At 46.9% G+C, this 19,976-nt stretch overlaps 1 protein-coding gene across 1 annotated transcript; it reads right to left on the bottom strand.

The window, feature by feature from the left end:
• Nucleotides 1-4,906: 4,906 nt before the first annotated feature.
• On the bottom strand, nucleotides 4,907-17,598 carry LOC128835859 (chitotriosidase-1-like). The gene is made up of 10 exons (XM_054025699.1): nucleotides 17,491-17,598; nucleotides 16,877-16,906; nucleotides 15,617-15,818; nucleotides 14,978-15,034; nucleotides 14,479-14,629; nucleotides 13,636-13,760; nucleotides 10,498-10,624; nucleotides 7,730-7,912; nucleotides 7,388-7,504; nucleotides 4,907-5,282 (listed from the first exon to the last, which is right to left on the bottom strand). Exons 1-10 carry the CDS (start codon nucleotides 17,513-17,515, stop codon nucleotides 5,142-5,144), a joined length of 1,158 nt encoding a protein of 385 aa, XP_053881674.1. The 5' UTR covers nucleotides 17,516-17,598; the 3' UTR covers nucleotides 4,907-5,141.
• Nucleotides 17,599-19,976: the final 2,378 nt, after the last annotated feature.

Raw genomic sequence — 19,976 nt, 5'->3', positions numbered from 1 at the left:
ATGGGAGGGGGGAGGAGGGGAAGTCCGGACATTGACAAATTCCCCCCGGACGCTATTTTTAACCTGAAAAAGCCGGACATGTCCGGGGGAATCCGGACGAATGGTAACCCTAATGTAGATATACCCTAAGTGTTCTAACTCCCATAAATCAGGAACAGGTTGCTTGTCTGATTAACCTCATGCATTCCCAAAGAGATTCTCTTCTGTCCTAAGACAATCAAAGTGTGAAAAATGTCAAGGCAAAATGTTTTTGTTTGGCGTGTGTGTGTGTGTTTGTGTGTGTGTGTGTGAAATATAAAAGAGGCAGGATGCTCTATGTAGCTGAAACGAATGTTTCCTTTACTTAATGGAAATGAGTTTAAGGTTCATTGGTACTCCAGTATTTTATGAGCAGCATAGATGTTTTGACCCCATCTATCGCAGCCAAAATCCCACATGTCCCACATCCTGCTCAGGTCTCACAGCACCTTACAAAGGAAGTCATTAGCATCAGTACCCCAATTTTCAGATGGGGAAACTGAGGCACAGACCAGCTAAGTGACTTGCCCAGCCTCACCTAGCAGCCCAGTGGCAGGGCAGGGAATAGAACCAAGCCACTGTCTGTGCTTCATTGGGGCATTACGGGGATTAAACTCGGTGATGTAGATTGAGGTCTGCTGATGTTCAGGAGAATGGGCATCAGCTTGCTGATACAATCCTGTGCGGGAATCTGCCCTCTGAATGGGAGACAGATCTGAACCAGATCATTTGATCCAATACTCTCCCATCAGAAATTCACATCTGACCCCACATTGTGGCTCTGGCCCAAATCTACTCTCATCTGTCACTTAGAACAGTGGTTCTCAACCAGGGATACATGTACCCCTGGGGGTACGCAGAGGTCTTCCAGGGGGTACATCAACTCATCTAGATATTTGCTTAGTTTTACAAAAGGCTACATAAAAAGCACAAGTGAAGTCAGCCAAGCTAAAATTTCATACAGACAATGACTTATTTATTCTGCTCTATATACTATACACTGAAATGTAAGTACAATATTTATATTCCAAATTATTTATTTTTTAATTATATGGTAAAAATCCAAAAGTCAGCAATTTTTCAGTAATAGTGGCTGTGGCACTTTTGTATCTTTATGTCTGATTTTGTAAGCAAGTAGGTTTTAATTGAGGTGAAACTTGGAGGTATACAAGACAAATCAGACTCCTGAAGGCGGTACAGAAGTCTGGAAAAGTTGAGAGCCACTGACTTAGAAAATACTATTTCTCTAATTTACTTTTCACTTGTGTGTGTGTCTCTGTGTGTGCACACAGGCTTGAAGTGAGTGCCAGAGACCCTAATGGAAGACACCTGGGGTAAGTCTCATTACCTTCCCCAGCTGCAAAGGGATGGGTGAGGAAGCAGCTTGCAAGCAGTGATTGGTGGAGAAGGTGGGTGTGTGAAATCATGGGCCCTTAAACACTGCATGTGGGGTGGGTGTGTCTTTTCTTCCTCCTTCCTGCACATAGGTAGCCTGTTAGGGAAGCTTAGGGCAAGAGGTTGGAGCTGTGTTGCCCACAGCAAAATGGAATGTAGTTTAATGTTAGAGAAAACAGGCTGTTTTTTTATTTTCTGCATTGCCAACAGGCATTTTCTTTCTAAATGTTATGGACTGATTTGTAAGTCTAGATGCTTACTCAGTATTTGGTTGGCTAGAAGCCTTTTTCCTCTTATTTCTTTAGTCAGGAGGTGGAGAACTATAGGCAAAACTCAGAATCCTATACCATCACTGGAAACAATACACATAAAGCTTCTAAGAATGAGAACAAGGATGGCGGGGGGGCTAATACTCAGGGTGGAGAGTCAGAATCTAGGTCTATTTAGGGTCATTGAAAAAATAAGGGGATAACAGAGAGTAGCTGTGAGGCTTGATTCATCTGTGGATAGTACTTTGATTTCATCAAATAGAGGAGTCCACTCAGATGGCAAAATATGACCCTCTTTCTCTTTAAATTATTGTCCTGTACTCTGTCAGTGGGGGATGTTTCAGATGCTGGCGGCAACTTGACAGTTACTTATTGATTCAAAGATTTTCCCATCTCCATTCACAGGGGAAGTTTGTGAGGAAAAACCAGCTATACAGAACTATTCTCATTTGTAGCCAGAGGTGTACTGAGTGCCCTGAAAACCCAGCATGATCCATCACCTGATCTAAAACCCAGGTTTGTCTGGGTTGGTGGTCTATACAAACAAAACAAGTATCCAGCTTTACTCTGTTTTATCAGTCCGCTTGCAAGATAGGCTCAGCATTACTGCAAATAACAATCTCAGGGTCCACCCAACCTAATTCTAAGGGGGAAAGGGAAAGTTCCTTTGGCTGTGTGCTTCCTGGGTTTGCATTTGAAATGCTTGCTGATCTATCACCACAGGAGACAAAATGAAAGCACAAATGCAGTTTGAATCTGAAGGGGGTGGTGGTATGTGTGGGGGAGGAGGATGGCGGCTTTGAAGTTGTTGAGTATGGAGATGAACAATCTGACTCTCAATATGAGCAATCCATAAAACACTCTTGCAGAATCTGATTCTGCTCTTGAGGGGCATCCCCACAATCTGGGGCAAGGGACCCCACATTTTCCTAAATTACACAGGTTTCAGAGTAGCAGCTGTGTTAGTCTGTATCCTCAAAAAGAACAGGAGTACTTGTGGCACCTTAGAGACTAACATATTTATTAGAGCATAAGCTTTCGTGGGCTACAACCCTCTTCTTCGGATGCATCCGAAGAAGTGGGTTGTAGCCCACGAAAGCATCCGAAGAAGTGGGTTGTAGCCCACGAAAGCTTATGCTCTAATAAATTTGTTAGTCTCTAAGGTGCCGCAAGTACTCCTGTTCTAAATTACACAAACACTTTTAAATTGACTTTAAAAAAAATTGGGTCTCTTTTAAAAGCTAGGGAAGGGGGGGAAATAACTGGATAAAACAGGGAGGACTCACTGCCAGGGGGAGGATTTAAGACTCCTGTGAACACTTGGAGAAAGAAGCAAGGAAAAGGAATGTTTCTATGTGCATAGGGGAAGTAAACTATCTACCAACAAGCTGGTGAAAAGGTTGATGTTGCCACAATGATGAAGAATCATAAAGCTACTTTTTTATAACCCTAAACAGACACACTTACTGGGATAAGGAAAACAGTATTATTCCTAGAGACTTATTTTTCTTTTTCTCTCACTTAACTGTAAAGTTTCTGCCTTCAACCCTCCCCAGTCCCCCGCCTGCCTGGCTTTTGCTACAGATCGAAAGAAATGGGAAAGATGGGTCTATCCATGCAATTCAAGTCACCAACCAGTAGGTGTCAGTGTTGCTTGCTCTTCTATATCAATGTGGCAAAGAGGTGCTTCCCTAGCAGGTAGAAGAAATGTTCTGTAATATACTAGAAACAGTGGTTCAAGTCCCAGCTTTGGCTCCCTGCAAGCTGCACCTCTAGAGGTTGCTAACTATTCATTGTTCCAAAGCAAATCAAGATCCTGAAGTTGTCCAGGGCCCTCTGTAGATTTACAAATGCCAAGTTGTGTATATTAGTCTTTATAAAAGATCAGTGGGACAAGACAAATGCAAGTCACATCTAGGCAATGACTAGAATGCAGTGTCAGTAGGCAGCTATAGTACCATGTGATCTTTATCCATAGTTGATATAAAGAAAATGAAGAGCTACCAAATGGACCTTATCTCCCAGCCAGATCCTGAGTTTTGGCTCCTTCAGAAATACAGTCATGATATGAGGCCCCTAATGTTTATACTTGACTTAATTTCTCTCATAAAATGGCCTGCAGAATGAAAACTCTGGAAAATAGCTATGCTAAGCCATTGACTAGAGATGAGACATAAATCTTGAAATATTAAGCTGTTAGTTTTAGCAGCCATGATAAGGGCCAGACTTCTTTGTAATCCGGGAAAGTTTCTCTTTCTAGGCTAGATCCTCAAAATGTGTTTGAGGAAATGCAGGTACAGACAGGAAAACTACATGGCCTAATAAACTTATCATTGGCACAACCGACTCTATTCACGGCCAATTGCACCAGTTAGGAATGAAAAAGTTTTCCTTTGGACAATCACTCCTTTGATATATTGGACAAAGTTTGTGATGGGGAGAGTGTCAATTGTAATAGCATCAGATTATTACAAACACTGACGTCTGTGTCATGTTTCCTGTGAGCCATAAAAAAAGTGTCTTTTGTGGCATATCTCTGTACGTCCCGCCTCTTAATCTACCAATGTTTGTAAAGTACCTAGCATCCTATCTGTGCAATACGAAGGAGCAGTGAAAGTCGGTCAGAAGGGACAGTCAGTTTTCTCTTTATCCTGCTTTGTGACATGGTCACTGGCTTCTACCTTAGAGTGCCTTGCAAGATATTCTGTTTCATGGAAGAATGGTTTGATGAAGAGAGGTGTGTGTGTGTGTGTCTCATTCTTGTAACCTTCAGTTCAAAGTGTAAGGGTCACCTTGCAAGTGTGCAAGGATCATCCTATTTCCTATTAGTGAGTTCAGCGCCTAGGGCTTGCTACTGAGAAGGCTCCTCTGGCTTCGTTAAATCTTTGACAGCTGCATCCATCATGAGTTAGATTTTTAATCCCCCAAAGGAAATTTTGTCCTATGGGAAATTGTGCTCAGTTGATCAGATCGGATAAGAGGCAAAGTCTCTATCTCTGATCCCATTTTGTGGGTGTGGCCTTCAGATGCTGATTTTTACTCAAGTGGTTCTGTGTTAAGCAAGTATAGATCTTTGGGCTTCTTAGCATATAGTTTATTAATCTATATAAGTAGGAAAATGTAAACCCAGATTCAGTGTTTGTGGTCCCCACCTTTCTCTTTATGGTGGACAGTTTTAGCTGTAAAGCAACCCCTTAACACTTAAAAATATGAAAATAAGCAGCCACTCGTACACATATTTAATAACAAATGTTACTGTCTCTGGTTAACAGGGTTTTTTTTTCATGTCCCGAGGAGACTGCTGCTGCCATTCGAGTTTTATACAATTGTTATCTTAACGACACCCAAGCAAAGCTAACTCAGATCTACTGTCAAAGTAAATCAATATGCTTCCAAAACCTACAGTGATCACTTCCCTTGTATATATTGGAAACTTTTGCACTTCAATGCAATCACTCATTATCTACCAGCATTCAGCTCACTCTTCAGTGTCTGTGTGAGAGGGTAAGCTCCTTGATGGCAGAAAGAGCCGCTGAAATCATCCAGATCAAGGGACCAAACCATGGCCCCTCCCAAAGCACCACGCTTCAAATATTTAACCTAAACGAGGGAAAGGGAAAAAACAGATGGCGTGAAATGAGGCACAGACATTAAATGCCCCTGTGCTATTTGAGCTCCGTCAGTGGGCATCTCCTTTCAACATGTTACTAAAGTGAGAAATAGCCCCGAAGAGGCAAGAGGGGTGAACGGGACAGCTTCTCTCCAAACTTTTTCTAAGATCTTGAACTCTCTTTCTATTTGGGCAACAGGCTTTCTTGTGAATCGTATTTAACACTTGTTCCCTGCTTGACCTTCCTCTGGGACCTAAGGGAGGGATTTCATTGTGTTAGGGCAGGGAGTCTCAAACTTGACTGCACCCCTTCTGACAAAAATTACCACATGACCCCAGGATGGGGGACCAAAGCCCAAGCCCCACCGCCCCAAGTGTGTGTATGTGCGGGGGGGAGGGGGAGGCAAGCCCAAGGGCCTCAGCCCCAGCCAGGGGGCCTGTAACCTGAGCCCCGCCACCTAGGGCTGAAACCCAAGGGTTTCAGCTTCGGCCCGCGGGGAATGGGGCTCAGGCTTTGGCTTCAGCCCTGGGCCGCAGCAAATCTAAGCCAGCCTTGGCAACCCCATTAAAACAGGGTCATGACCCACTTTGGGGTCCCGACCCACAGTTTGAGAACCCCTGTGTTAGTGTGAGTACTCAGCATAAGAACGGCCATACTGGGTCAGACCAATGGTCCATCCAGCCCGGTATCCTGTCTTCTGAGAGCAGCCAGTGAGAGATGCTTCCGAGAGAATGAACAGAACAGGGAAATTATCGAGTGATCCCCCTGTTGTTCAGTCCCAGCCTCTGGCAGTCAGAGGCTTAGGGACACCCAAAGCATGGGGCTGCATCCCCGACCATCTTGGCTGGGTCCTGTCTGGTACCCACATGTTGCGGGGGGTATTGGGAGCTCTCTCCAGCATCTGCTTTTTACGCTTAAACACCGGCTCTGAGAGCTGCATTATTTCCCTGGGCAATTTATCTTGTAAAATAGGGCTTCCGATCCCAGATGCCAGTGTGGTGGTGGGGCCTGGCTACAGCACAACGTCCCTTGGCAAAACACAACGGAGAGCTCCAAAGTGCAGTCTGGAGTGTGATCCCGGTTTAATTGACTGGGAAAAAGAATATTTCCCCTAAACGTAATGGGTGGAAATACATAGCTCAGTCTGACACTGATCCTAAGCAGTCACTGCTGCACTGTGTGTGTGTGTGTGTGTGTGTGTGTTTGTGTGTGTGGTGTGGTGGGAGACTAACTCCTCATTCAGTGGAGAGTTGCCTTCTCTCAAGACAGCAAGAAAAGCATGACCCTTCCTCCCCGCATGGCTCTCAGCTGACCTATCTGTGATAGGTGTATCCTACTTTTCATCAAGCTAGGCTGTTTTTTGTTGCCTGTCCTTAGAGAGCCGTGTGGCCTCATACTTGATACCGACAGTCCTCCTCATGTTGCACTGAGTGTGTCATGCACACAGCCACCCCCGCCATTCCCCTGCCCCAGATGCTTAGAACTTGTTTCCTCAGTTCTGATTTGAATACTCGATCCAAGGCAAGTTGGAAGATTTAGAAGTATTCATGCCTGCGAGCACCTGCGCAATTTTTACGATATGTTTTGAGGAGGAGGGTGCTGACAATTCTTTCTCCCCCCTGCAGAATTCAAACAGGTAAACTCTTGATTTCTGTTCGTTTTTATGCTGCCTTTTGGGCTGAGAACACAAGAAGCTGTGGCCCAGAAGAACAATATTTTCCCTGAAATGCGTTGTAAGCACATGAAAGCTTAGAATGGAAAAGTGGGAACGGGCAGCTTCCACCCCCACAATGGTGTTTGCTTGTCGTAGCAATAGAGCTATGATAATACAGCTGTTCAATAGTCACATTCCTCCAGCTACTTTTGTTTAATGTTCCCATATGGAATTGGCTGGGAGAACCTTAGCCTGAGTGGCGATGGGAGCCAGATACGGTGGATGAAACCCCATGCATGTTTCCCAAAATGAAGCTGTTACTCTTGCCATATGACTTGGGCGAGTGGCCATACCTCTCAGCGGAAAGTAGGTGTCATACTTATTGGCGCCAGACGTTGGGTCGTTCTCGCCCCAAAGCAAATGGTTGAGACCCTCCTTACCTTGGCTTTAATGCTCTCTGTGTCATCGTACCCTACCCACTGGTTCCCTTTATAGGAGTAAGGAACCTTCTGCTCCTCGATCAGCTCCGTGGTGGCACCTTGTTTAAAGGTGCAGATCTAAAACAAAACACATTGGAGGTAGGATGAGGCTATGGGTATTGGTCAGAGCCAGTGTGATCGGGATGAAATGAAAAGTAGCCTTTTTCTCCTTGGCATGCAGACTGAAACCATTTTCATGTTAGAAAACTGAGCACGGCTTCCCTTTGATTATGCAAAATCACAGATTATTCTTACGGCTGCTTCCCCCAAAGTAAGCCCAGATGGAACAAATATGCTCCTTACCTCATAATAGGCTAAAAATCCTGCTTCTGAAGTGAAAGGGCCTGGCAGTCCTGCCTTGGAAGCCTGGGCCCCGACGCCTGTATCCAGTGTATCAAGGGTGAAGCTCCGCCCATAGGTTGGGATTCCCATGATGATCTTCTCCCCTGGGGCGCCCTTTCGCTTCCAGTGTCTCACGGCGTTGTCCTGTTTGAAGGAAATATTAAATCTGTGTTTGGCAGCTTAAACGGAGACCTGGTTTTTATACCGCCCTGCAGTGCTTTGGTACAAATTCTAAGGCTTCCCAAGATATGGCTGCCTACATGTCTCCATTTTTCCAGCAACCTGCTTCTGGACATTGAACATCTCTATGCAAAGGATCCGGGTCAGTTCCAGCCTGCTCCATGGCTACAGGGGACTCCGTTCCCGGGGCCAGGAAACCATCCTGCAGACAGTATGATAGCCAGTGAGAGGGCACAAGGAACCCCAATTTTCCAAGTGATCAGACACTTCACGAGCTATTGGGCTGGCCCTAGAGTGGGCCAGAAATGGGTGACAGCTGTTGAAGGTTGTAGGAAATATGGGGCTCTTCACCATCAGGCTAAGACGCATCCGTTTCCCCCGTTATTTCTGTCGTTAGGGTGACAAACCTAAGACTGAACTTCTGCAAGGGGAGACAAAGACATGGGCTCAGTTCTATTGGTTAGTGTCTTCGTGCTCAGGGGACTGATAAAAACTAACCAGAGCCCCCCAAAAGATGCAGGCCGGAGCTGTGTCAGCCGGAGTGACACCGCTCTGCTGAAAGCAACAGAGGGTCCTGTGGCACCTTTAAGACTAACAGAATCTGCTGAAGAATCAGCCATTGGGGTCCTAGATCTTGCCTAAGAGAGTTCTACATTAGTTTACATTCAGTAATGGAGTTACTCCTGGATCTTATTGATGGGAGATGAGAATGTTCTTTCTTGCCACCCTGTCATCTCCTCTTTCTGGCCTCACCATTTGGACTGCTACATTGTGTATTAGAACAGTGGTTCTCAAACTTTAGCAACCTGAGGATCCCCATTTTGATTTAAAAATTTTCTTGGACCTAGAGTTACCAACCATCCTGGTTTTGCCAGAAGTCTCCTGGAATCAGGCCCTATCTCCTGGAGGCTACTGAAGCCAAAGTGGGATATTTTAGGCACTGAAACTCTGGCAGCACAGTGGGGCTAAGGCAGGTTCCCTGCCTGCCCTGGCCCCGTGCTGCTCCTGGAAGCAGCTGGCACATTCCTGTGGCCCCTAGGGGAGGGCCGGGGGCGCCGTGTGCTGCCCCCGTCTCTAGCGCTGACGCCGCATCTCCCATTGGCCAGGAACTGCAGCCAATGGGAACTGTGGGGGCGGTGTTTGCGGGCGCGGGCAGTGCGCAGAGCCCCCTAACCCTTCCCTCAGGGGCTGCAGGAATGTGCCAGCTGCTTCCAGGAGTGGCACGGGCCAGGGCAGGCAGTGAGCCTGCCTTAGCCCCACTCCGCCACCGCCTGGGAGCTGCCCAAGGTAAGTGCCTGCTGGCCAGAGCCTGCACCCCTCCAACCTCCTTCCCCAGTCATGAGCCCCCTTCTGCACCCAAACTTCCTCCCAGAGCCTGCACCTCACCCCCTCCCGCACCCAATCCCTTTCCCCAGCCCTGAGCCTCCTCCCGCACCCAAACTCCTTCCCAGAGCCTGCCCCCCTCACCTCCTCCAGTACCCCAACCCCTGTCCCAGCCCGGTGAAAGTGAGTGAGGGTGGGGGAAAGCGAGCAATGGAGGGAGGGGGGAATGGAGTGAGGGGGGGGGGGCTTGGAGAAGGGGCAGGGCAGGGGCCGGGCAAGGGTATTTGGGTTTGTGTGATTAGACAGTTGGCAACCCTACTTGGTTCCCCAAGCCTCCTGCTCAACCCCAGGCCCTGCCCCCACTCCACCTCTTCCCATCCCTGCTCCACCCCTGCCCCTCCTCTTCCCCGCCTCTTTCCACCCCCTCCCCTGAGCACACCCAGTCCCCGCTCCTCTCCCTCCCTCCCTCCCTCCCAGTGCCTCTTGGACGCTGCGGAACAGCTGTTCCCCGGCGTGCAGGAGGCGCTGGGAGGGAGGGGGAAGAGTTGATCAGCGGGGCCTGGGGACCCCCTGGAATACCCTTATGGACCCCAGTTTGAGAAACACCGTATTAGAACAAAGGGGCCAGATTTCTTCTTTTGCTTAAAGCTGTTTTGACACAACTGCAACTCTTGGGCTTCAACGGAGTTACTCGTGACTTTCAGCTCGCATCTATGCTGGGACTGCCAAACTCCTCTCTGGTGTGATCCAAGCCAGACTTAAATCCCAGACCACACCTGGAGATACTAAATACAGTTTTTAAAAAAGACACATTGCTGCCCTACACTATCTGCCATCACGTAACTTTGGGCAGCAGGTTTTAGCCCAACACCAGCATCTGAATGTCTTCAGGAGAGCTGGAAGGATATGGTCGTACTGTTGATGAACCTCATCCCATGTGCCCCGTCATCTGTCAGCACTGAAAATACCCCTTGACCTGCCTTTCTGTGTTGTAGGAATGTTGGCAAAGTACAAGGCTGTTTGTACTGAGGCATGTGGAGGAGTCGGGGAGTGGTGTCTGTCAAGCATCGCTCACAATCATGAGTTTCTCTAACTACTTGGTAGCTAGCTCAGTTACTGTGGAAACAGTTCCAAGGCAAGTCACTTCCTCACTTTCAGAACTTGTGTTGCTTGTAAAACTTTAGGTGGCTGAGGGGAGGAGAGACACAAGGATCTTTGTCACTTACAACATTGTTGTATGCAGCAGTTCTAAGGTCTTTCTTTCCCTTGTGAAGAGGACTGACGTGTCCTGTAGTCTTCTCCCAGGAGGCCCCATGGAAGTCATAGGACATGAGGTTAATAAAATCCACAATCCTGCAGGAAAAGAAAGAGAATGAGATAAGTTACATAACCCAAAATAAACATCCCAAAAATGGCACACAGGAATAATATGGGATGTGGAGAGGGATTGACAACCTAATATTTACATTTGGATCTGGATTAGGTTTAATAGTTTTGAGGCTGAACTGGAATCCTAGAAGATTAGGGTTGGAAGAGACCTCAGGAGGTCACCTAGTCCAACGCCCTGCTCAAAGCAGGACCACCCCAAATAAATCATCCCAGCCAGGGCTTTGTCAAGCCAGGCCTTAAAAACCTCTAAGGATGGTGATTCCGCCACCTCCCTAGGTAACCCATTCCAGTGCTTCATCACCCTCCTAGTGAAATAGTGTTTCCTAATATCCAACCTAGACCTCCCCCACTGCAACTTGAGACCATTGCTCCTTGTTCTGTCATCTGCCACCACTGAGAACAGCCGAGCTCCATCCTCTTTGGAACCTCCCTTCAGGCAGTTGAAGGCTGCTATCAACCCACCCCTCACTCTTCTCTTCTGCAGACTAAATAGGCCCAGTTCCCTGAGCCTCTCACACAATGAGTGTGTGGGTTTGGATTCACTGATAAGGTGTAATCTCTTGCAAACTGTCCTCATAAGATTTCAGCCCAACATGTCTCATCTAACAAGATCTGCTGCCTTTCTCTGTTGGTGAGACTTCTGCTATCTTGAGAGGTAGAAATAGTGTGAGGTCATTCTGCCATGAACTCAACTGTACCCAAAAGAAAAAAAGAACACGGACCATTTCTGGTTCTGGCTTGAAACATAAGAACGGCCATACTGGGTCAGACCAAAGGTCCATCCAGCCCAGTATCCTGTCTATTGACAGTGGCCAATGCCAGGTTCCCCGGAGGGAGTGAACTTAACAGGTAATGATCAAGTGATCTCTCTCCTGTCATCCATCTCCACCCTCTGATAAACAGAGGCTAGGGACACCATTCCTTATCCATCTTGGCTAATAGCCATTAACGGACTTAACCACCATGAATTTATCCAGTTCTCTTTTAAACCCTGTTATAGTCCTAGCCTTCATAACCTCCTCAGGCCAGGAGTTCCAAAGGTTGACTGTGCGCTGTGTGAAGAACTTCTTTTTATTTGTTTTAAACCTGCTGCCCATTAATTTCATTTGGCGGCCCCTAGTTCTTATATTATGGGAACAAGTAAATAACTTTTCCTTATTCACTTTCTCCACACTACTCATGATTTTATATAACTCTATCATATTCCCTCTTAGTTTCCTCTTTTCCAAGCTCTTTTCCTAGCCTCTTTAATCTCTCCTCATATGGGACCCATTCCAAACCCCTAATCATTTTAGTTGCCCTTTTCTGAACTTTTTCTAATGCCAGTATATCTTTTTTGAGATGAGGAGACCACATCTGTACACAGTATTCAAGATGTGGGCACATCATGGATTTACATAAGGGCAATAAGATATTCTCTATCCCTTTTTTAATGATTCCTAACATCCTGTTCACTTTTTTGACCGCCTCTGCACACTGTGTGGACGTCTTCAGAGAACTATCCATGATGACTCCAAGATCTCTTTCCTGATTCGTTGTAGCTAAATTATCCCCCATCATATTGTATGTATAGTTAGGGTTATTTTTTCCAATGTGCATTACTTTACATTTATCCTCATTAAATTTCATTTGCCATTTTGTTGCCCAATCACTTAGTTTTGTGAGATCTTTTTGAAGTTCTTCACAGTCTGCTTTGGTCTTAACTATCTTGAGCAGTTTAGTATCATCTGCAAACTTTGTCACCTAGCTGTTTACCCCTTTCTCCAGATCATTTATGAGTAAGTTGAATAGGATTGGTCCTAGGACTGACCCTTGGGGGTCCGTTCCATGTTCCATTGAACATGGAAACAAAACTCTTGTGGCAGGAGCATTCCTAATATGTGATTGAGTTTCAGAATCCAGGTTCTAGTGTTAGTGCCTCTAACAGCAGACAATGATATGAAACATTCTGGGTAACTGTACATGGCCAAGTATATTGATTATGTACCTTAAGAACTGTCATACTGAATCAGACTCAGGGTCCATCTAGTCACTATCCTGTCTGATAGCGGTCAGCACCAGATATTTTAAGGAAAATCCATTGGGGACATTTGTGGAATGAATCTGCTCTAAGGGAAGTTTCTGTCTAACCTTGTCAATTGATGACTGGCTGATGGCCTGAGCTGTGAAGATTTATAGCTCTTAAAATAAAAAGCTAAACTAATGTAGTCTAATCCTTGTCCTTTATCTTGTGGCAATGAGTTCCACTGGCTAATCTCTATTGTAAAATTTCCAGTGGCATTCATGTGATTTCATGTTCCCCTTCTGTTGCATGATGAGATGGTAAATAGGAGCTGGCAATTTCACCTTTTCTATACCATTCACTATTTTATGTCTCTTTCATAACCCGTTACTCATCTCTCTAAGCCAGTCTCCAATGTCTCTTTATGGAACTCTCTCCAGGTGTCTAGTTTTTTGTTGCCTATCTCTTTATATATAAATATTTGTATGCGTATGTATCCATAGATCTCAAAGCACTTTCCAAAGCAGGTCAATATTGTTATATGCCCATTTTACCCATTGGGAAACTGAGGCATAAGAAGGAAGTGACTTGCCCAAGGTCACCCAGCAAACCAGTGGCAGTGCTGGGAATTGACCCGAGCTCTCCTGAGTCCCCGTCCAGTGCCCTACCCACTAGGCAATACTGCCTGCCAGAACCCCTGCTGTTTCTGCTGTATCCTTTTTTGAAAGAAGGTGACCTGCATTGAACACAGTAGTGTGGATGAGGATGTACCACTGAATTATATAACATCACTGGAGCAGTTTCAGGATGATTCTCTTCCTCATTCGTCCTAACTTTGTTTTCCTTTTTTTGACAGCTGCTACCCGAGCAGATATTTTCATTGAGCTGTTCACGATGATGCTCAGGTATTTTTCCTGATTGGTTACAGCTTCTCTAGAAGCCTTTGTAAAATAGTGTCACTGGATACACTTACTTGGAGATTTTGTCGACTTCATAGCCTGTGTCAATATTTATCCTTCCAGAGGACACTGCAGTACTAAGTAGAAGTTTCTCTTTTCCGGTTTTCTGAGCTTCCTTCTCAAATGCCGTTGCTAGATCCTAGAGGGTATAAGAAAGCAGTTCACCTGAATATCTGAATTAACATAGGAACTTCCCACATTGGATTACACCGGGGGAACATCTAGCCCAGCATCCTGTCTGACACTGGTCAGTACCAGCGGCTGCAGAGGAAGGTGCAAGGAACCCTGCAGTGACAGTCCCATGGGTGTTCCTATCTAGCCTCTCTGAGGTTAGCTTCTGATTTGAAGTTAGGAGTGTTTAGATCCTTTCTGAAACTCCTGGTGGGTTCTTTTAAAGCTGATTAGTTTACTTCTGGATGTTCTTAGGATCACGATCAGCGTGCCAACACTTTTGTACTAAGCCCATGTTTTTCCATCTCCCCAGGCTGAAGCACATGGGTTGTAGTGAAAATGAGACACGGAAGGGTCCCCGCACCAGTGTGCCTGGAGGAAAAGGAACTGAGCTATGTTCCTCATGGGCATTGTTCAGACCTTCCAAAGTCTGACACAGCATGACTGTGTTGTTGCTCTTCCTAAATGTTCATGTGCCTCTGAATTCCCCTTATGTCCAAACTCTTTCTGAAAGTGGTTCCATCTCTATGAAAGATGGACAAAATTCACCTCCCCAGAGTTCTAGCTCCACTGGGTGTGTGATGTGCTGTGCTGGGTGCAGTAGGCTGTGAGCTTGACATGTATGTTCTGCCATTGTTGGGTAGCCCTTTTTCAGACGGTGATCGCACCCCCTGGTTTTATTGTACCTGAATCAGAGAAGTGAAATGTCTCTTATCCTTCCTCCCTGGGTAAATCCAGGCTACATCTAATCCGTCAAACTCATGCGTCCGGAGGAACTGTACCACAGAGCGGACAAATGTCCAGCGATTAGCAGCCGAAGAAGCCATGTTGGAGAAGCTAGAATGAAAGTGATATGCCTCCTGTATTCATGTATATCACAGTATAGATTCCCAGTACTGTTTGAACTGGCTACACTCAATATGCACACTTCACAGCTGCAAACTGTCCATTACAGGGACAATAATAATGCAGCAGCGAAGCACACTAGACGTACCCATACTCCTTTACATCTGCTCTTGGGGGAACCAATTTCCCTCTTCCTCCACCTCCATGTTTATAAGCTAAAACTTTCCCAGAGCTGGAGGTGGTGGGTTCGAGCCCGTCGCTGTTCCGAGCAGGTGTGTCACCAGGGTATATTAACTTCCACACTCAGAAGTGAAACAGTACTGCAGATCCCAGTATTACCGTTCGGTTCCCATGCTTGATCCTCCAATGGACAACAGGGTCTTCAGGTTCTGATTCCTGAGGGGTGAAAAGTGCATTTAAACGATGGACGCTTGGCTTGGCTATCTTATGGGGAATCTTTCACTCGACAGACTTAGTTCCCTTCCCACCTACTCCCCCCGTCTGCATGGAGGTGGGTGTCGGGGGGAAGGAAGGGAGAGCACGGCATTCGGATCCAGCTAGCACAGCGGGCCCTGTGTGACTGCCATAGCTAATGCAGTTTGGAGAGCTTTGGATGATCTAAACTAGGCCTGGGGCAGTTTCAGGCCCGGCCTACCCAGGATGAGTGGAACGCTGGCTGACTTGCTTGCTCAGGCTCTGCTTAGCTGTGAATCCAGCTCCGAACCAGCTGCTGGTGAGACGTGTGGAGCAGCTGCTCCCCTCATCCTCTGTCACGGAACTGGGTTTGACGTGAATGCTCAGCAGTGGAGCTTTGTTTAATTCCCCGCCCCTGGATGCTTCCTGTTGCTTTCTGGCTACATGCACTAGCCCCTCTTTTCCCCCGAGGATGACACGATGCTCCCTGGGAAAACTCTCACCCTTCGAACTGAGGGTGAGCCTTCCCTCCCACAGCTGGGGCGCGCTCCCCGTGTTACTCACTTAGCTTTAAGGCCATTGAAAGCCTCGTAAAGTGTCACATCGTTCCACTCCACGGTGGTGATCTCGTGGTCGCTCATGCTGGCAAAGGCATAAATGAGGTGGGTGCAGAGATGGGGGTCGATGTCATCGGGGAGGAAGCTCCCCTCCCCAGGCCTGTACTGGGCCCAGTTGGTGAAGTAACAAACCAGCTTAGAGGCAGAACCTGGGGAGACAGCGAGAGGACTGGGTCCCATGTAAACCTGAGATCGCTGTGCTATCTCTGCCACCTCCCGGGGATCTCCCAACAAGACAAAAGCCAATGGGCCCGAATGGCCTCTGAGTCCTCTAATATCAATACAACTTTGTGAGTCCATTGCGGTTTCTGTTGCATTTACTTTGGGGCCTCGGGTAGACAGTGCCCTATTATGAGATGCCGTAACATGGCACGACCCTTACAGGGCAGTGCCATGATAGAATCTTCCTGGGGGCGCCCAGGCCCCACCTGATAAAATAACCAAGCTGTGATCCGCAGGATGAATCAAAATGTACTAAGCCTTATCGTGCCTACGGCAGCTTGCGATGCTAGAAGGTGCATCTCCTGTAATGCGAGAGCCAGGTAAAGGAAAGCCAAAGGAGGAGGAATCTTGACTTGAGTTCTGAAGGATGAAAGCAGCTCTGTGATCCATTTCCCGCTTCCGTGACTCAGCATCATGGTGCACCTTTGTGCAATTCTAACACAGGACTGTAGCCTGCAGAGATCGGGGATTTATACCTGAAAGCCATAGTTGGAGCAGTCGATATTAACCACAGAGCACTGAAGTGGGGATGCTAGACTGCCCATGCTCTACAGTAAAACACTTAATCACTGGAAGAAGTGGGTTGCCTCTGTCTCTCTGCCATGGGAGTAGCTGGGATTGAAGGGGAGGCAGAGAAGGGGCAGTTTTGGCTGGTGGTGGTCTCAGGCAGGGAGGCAGTGGACATGCAGCCAGAATGACCCCTGCAGTTCCTCCTAACCTTGCAACTTCCCTCCTTTCTTTTCAAATGATTCTATGCCTTTGCAGGATGCGAATAGGTCTGGCACAGTTGTTTGGGAGCTGTTTTGAAGGAGAAGGACTTTCTTCTTCCGCTTTTGAATTCCAGGGCCCAGTACAAGCATCAAAAATCCCACCCACACTGGAGCATTTACTAAAACCCAGCAACTTTTCTTCCCCATCTCCTGTGATCAATCACGTTTCTATTGGCCTCTGTAAAACCAGGTGATAATGTAAGTTGGCTACTTACCGCATTGTAGAGACAGCAAGAGAGTGAAACCTAGAGAAATACAAGAACAAGGGTAAAGTGTACTATTGACCTATCTTTGAGATCCTGTGGACTGTATGAGAATAACGTAATATTGGTGCTTTGGATGATAAATCCCCCACCTCCCTACTCCCAAAGAGGCATATGCACATGTCTAAGAAATCTTCACAAAGGCCTTAACCACACCTTGTTTTGCACCTGCAGTTTGGTGCCTACAATTATTTGTGGGTGCAATTTAGGCCACTTAAATGTTGAAGCACCTGATTGCAAGCACAAATTGAAAGCCAGAATTTGGAAATCTCTTCTTTTTAAAATCTCTTCTGAATGTTTAAGAACTCTTCTGCTTGACCCTTCACAAAATTTTAGATGTTTTTTAAGCATCTTCAATTACTGTCTTGCTTTAAAATTTGCTTTGTGGTGACCTTTGTCACAAGCCATTAACAAATGAGTCTCCAAAATACATCCACCCCAAGTGCCTGTTTCATTGAGATTTCCCCAGCCGGGAATCCCATTGCGTCCATTTCACCAAACTGCCGTACAACTTAGGAGCTATTCAATGACACCCGTCACAAGAGTTAAACTATCCCCAGTCTTACCAGCCCAAATGATTGCCTGTCCCATGCTGGGTCATACAGCTGTGCTCTGGATTCTGTCACTGGGGTATGGAGGAAACAGTATCTGACTGCCAAATGGTTGGTCTCTGCTTTTCATTGTCACTTTTTATACCTGTCTTTCACAATAACCCTGATTTACAAGAACTCAGCATGTTCTTTTTCACAAAGGAACAGTCTTATTTACTCTGTCTCTCTGAGAACTCAACTGGCTATTTTTAGCGAAGGAATTCTTGTGCAATTTTAGCATGCGCTGTTTGTGCGCTTGTGTAGATTTTGCAATACCTACCATCAGCCTGGCTCTGGCCTGATGTGCAAACACAAATGGTGCCGAGGCAAGGAGCGGGAGACCTTGGGTACACATTTCTGGGATTTATTACTGTTCTTGAAGACGTAGAGCAAAGACTCTTTAAATAGTGTCATTGTACTGGAGAGACTTGCGTAATCTCCAAGCCTCATTCTCTTATCATTGCCTGCAAGCTCCCACTGCAGCGAGATTGGCGCCAAAGGGGCTCAGACCCTGATAAGCTTTGTTGTTTTTTTCACTTCTGCTATTGTGGTTACTTCGCCAAGGGATGGGTGTTACGAGAAACTGTTTGGCTCGCTTTGATTCCCAGCATGACCTGGGTCAAATCACTTCCTCTGTGCTGCTGAGGTCCCAGCAGTAAAATGGGGATCATGCTTCACAGAGCAGTGAGAATGTTTTAATGCATTTATATTTGTCTACCCATAGCACCTTCGGGGCCAGGCTCTCCAAGGATGGAGGAATGGCCGCTCCGGACCAGACCATGGGTCCATCTAGCTCAGTGTCCTGTCTCCAGCAATGGTCAACACCTGCTCCTTCAGAGGAAGGTGTGAGAAACCCTGCAGTTATGGGATAACCTGTCCCTGGGGGAAGTTGTTTTATCTTTTCCCCATAACTCTCCATTCAAGGTCAGCTTGTGCCTTGAAGCAGGAAGGTTTATATTCCTTCCAAAATTCCTGTTTGTTTTTTAAGATGAGCAGCAACTGAGCCAAGTCTGTCTGTAGGATAACTCTGTTTGCTTGAATTGTCTTAGGCCAGGAATGAATTTACTCCATGGATGAATCCTCACAAGAGCGGTGGAGACCAAATGCATTTGGAGTCACTTACTCCAGCACTTGCTGACAGTTGCTGCCTGCATTTCTAATCATTCAGAAAGATCCCTGCCCCACTAATGTGACCACCTTAGCATGTAGGTAAGGCCTAAACTTCAGTTCATCTGGGTCAGTCCACGTGGGCAATGATGGATGACCTGTGTTGGATTCTGCAGGCTGGTCTGTTGGTGCCTCTCTGTTCTCTTCAGGAAGTGAATTTGTGAAGGCTTCGTGATTAGATACCAAGTTACATGCCTCCGAAATATCAAAGACAAATAAAAACCACAGCCCTTGGACTCCTTGGAGAGGAAGAAATCAGATGCTTTTTATGTATTAGGAGTCCCAGGCAGTTAAAGTCATTCCCATAACAGATGTAAGGCCACCTTTATTGTCTGGTGTTGGAAATATTGTGAATCTATCCCTAAGTTTAATGGACCAGAGATCTGCACTTGTGTCAGGATTTCTGCTTTTGAGAGGGTCACTGGCCCAGTGGGAACAGCAAAGTCCTGGCCAATGGAAGACCTAGGTTTGGGGGGGGCTGGGTCTCTGGTATCAGAAAGATCACTTGACCTTCCTGTGCCTGATTTGAAAACCATATAACCAGGGCCGGTGCAAGGAAGTTTCACGCCCTAGGCGAAACTTCCACCTTGCACCCCACCCCCCAGCCCTGCGGCAGCTTCCCGCCGCCCCCCCCCCTCTGCCCTGAGACGCCCCCCCCCCTCCCCGCAGCAGCTCTCCCCCCCCAGGGAGCTGTGCGGTAGCTCCCCACCCCAGCTCACCTGTGCTCCGCCTCCTCCCCGAGCACGCCGCCCCCGCTCTAATTCTCCTCTCGGGCTTGTGGCGCCAAACAGCTGATTGGCACTGCAAACCTGGGAGGCGGGAAAAGTGGAGCAGCAACGGTGTGCTCGGGGAGGAACGCTGTAAAAAAAAATTGGGGGCACCGCTTTTTGGCACCCCCAAATCTTGGCGCCCTAGGCAACCGCCTAGTTCGCCTTAATGGTAGCACCGGCCCTGAGTGTCTGAGTCGAACCTTCCTGGGTAAGCACACAAGATGAAGAAACAGCTTTGACACCTGTGGCAGACTGGACTAATAGCAGATGGTGTTCTCCTACAGACACTCCAGTACATCTTGAATTTATCTTGCTGAGCTCTCCAAGAGGGATAATATGGAGCTGAGATAATGCATGATGCTTCTGTACTGTCTAGTGAACCACACATCAAACTCTAGGATACTACATTGATGTAAGGATGTGAAGAGGCCATAAATCTCCTCATTCCTTCCTGCCTCCCTGCCCCATTTTTCAGTAGCTTATAGGGCCTGACACTTCTACCCAATAGAAGAAAAGTACAACAAC

The sequence above is a fragment of the Malaclemys terrapin genome, chromosome 4, assembly GCF_027887155.1.
Source record: "Malaclemys terrapin pileata isolate rMalTer1 chromosome 4, rMalTer1.hap1, whole genome shotgun sequence".
In the NCBI taxonomy this organism is placed as follows: Eukaryota; Metazoa; Chordata; order Testudines; family Emydidae; genus Malaclemys; species Malaclemys terrapin.
This window is presented reverse-complemented; position numbering and strand designations above follow the sequence as displayed.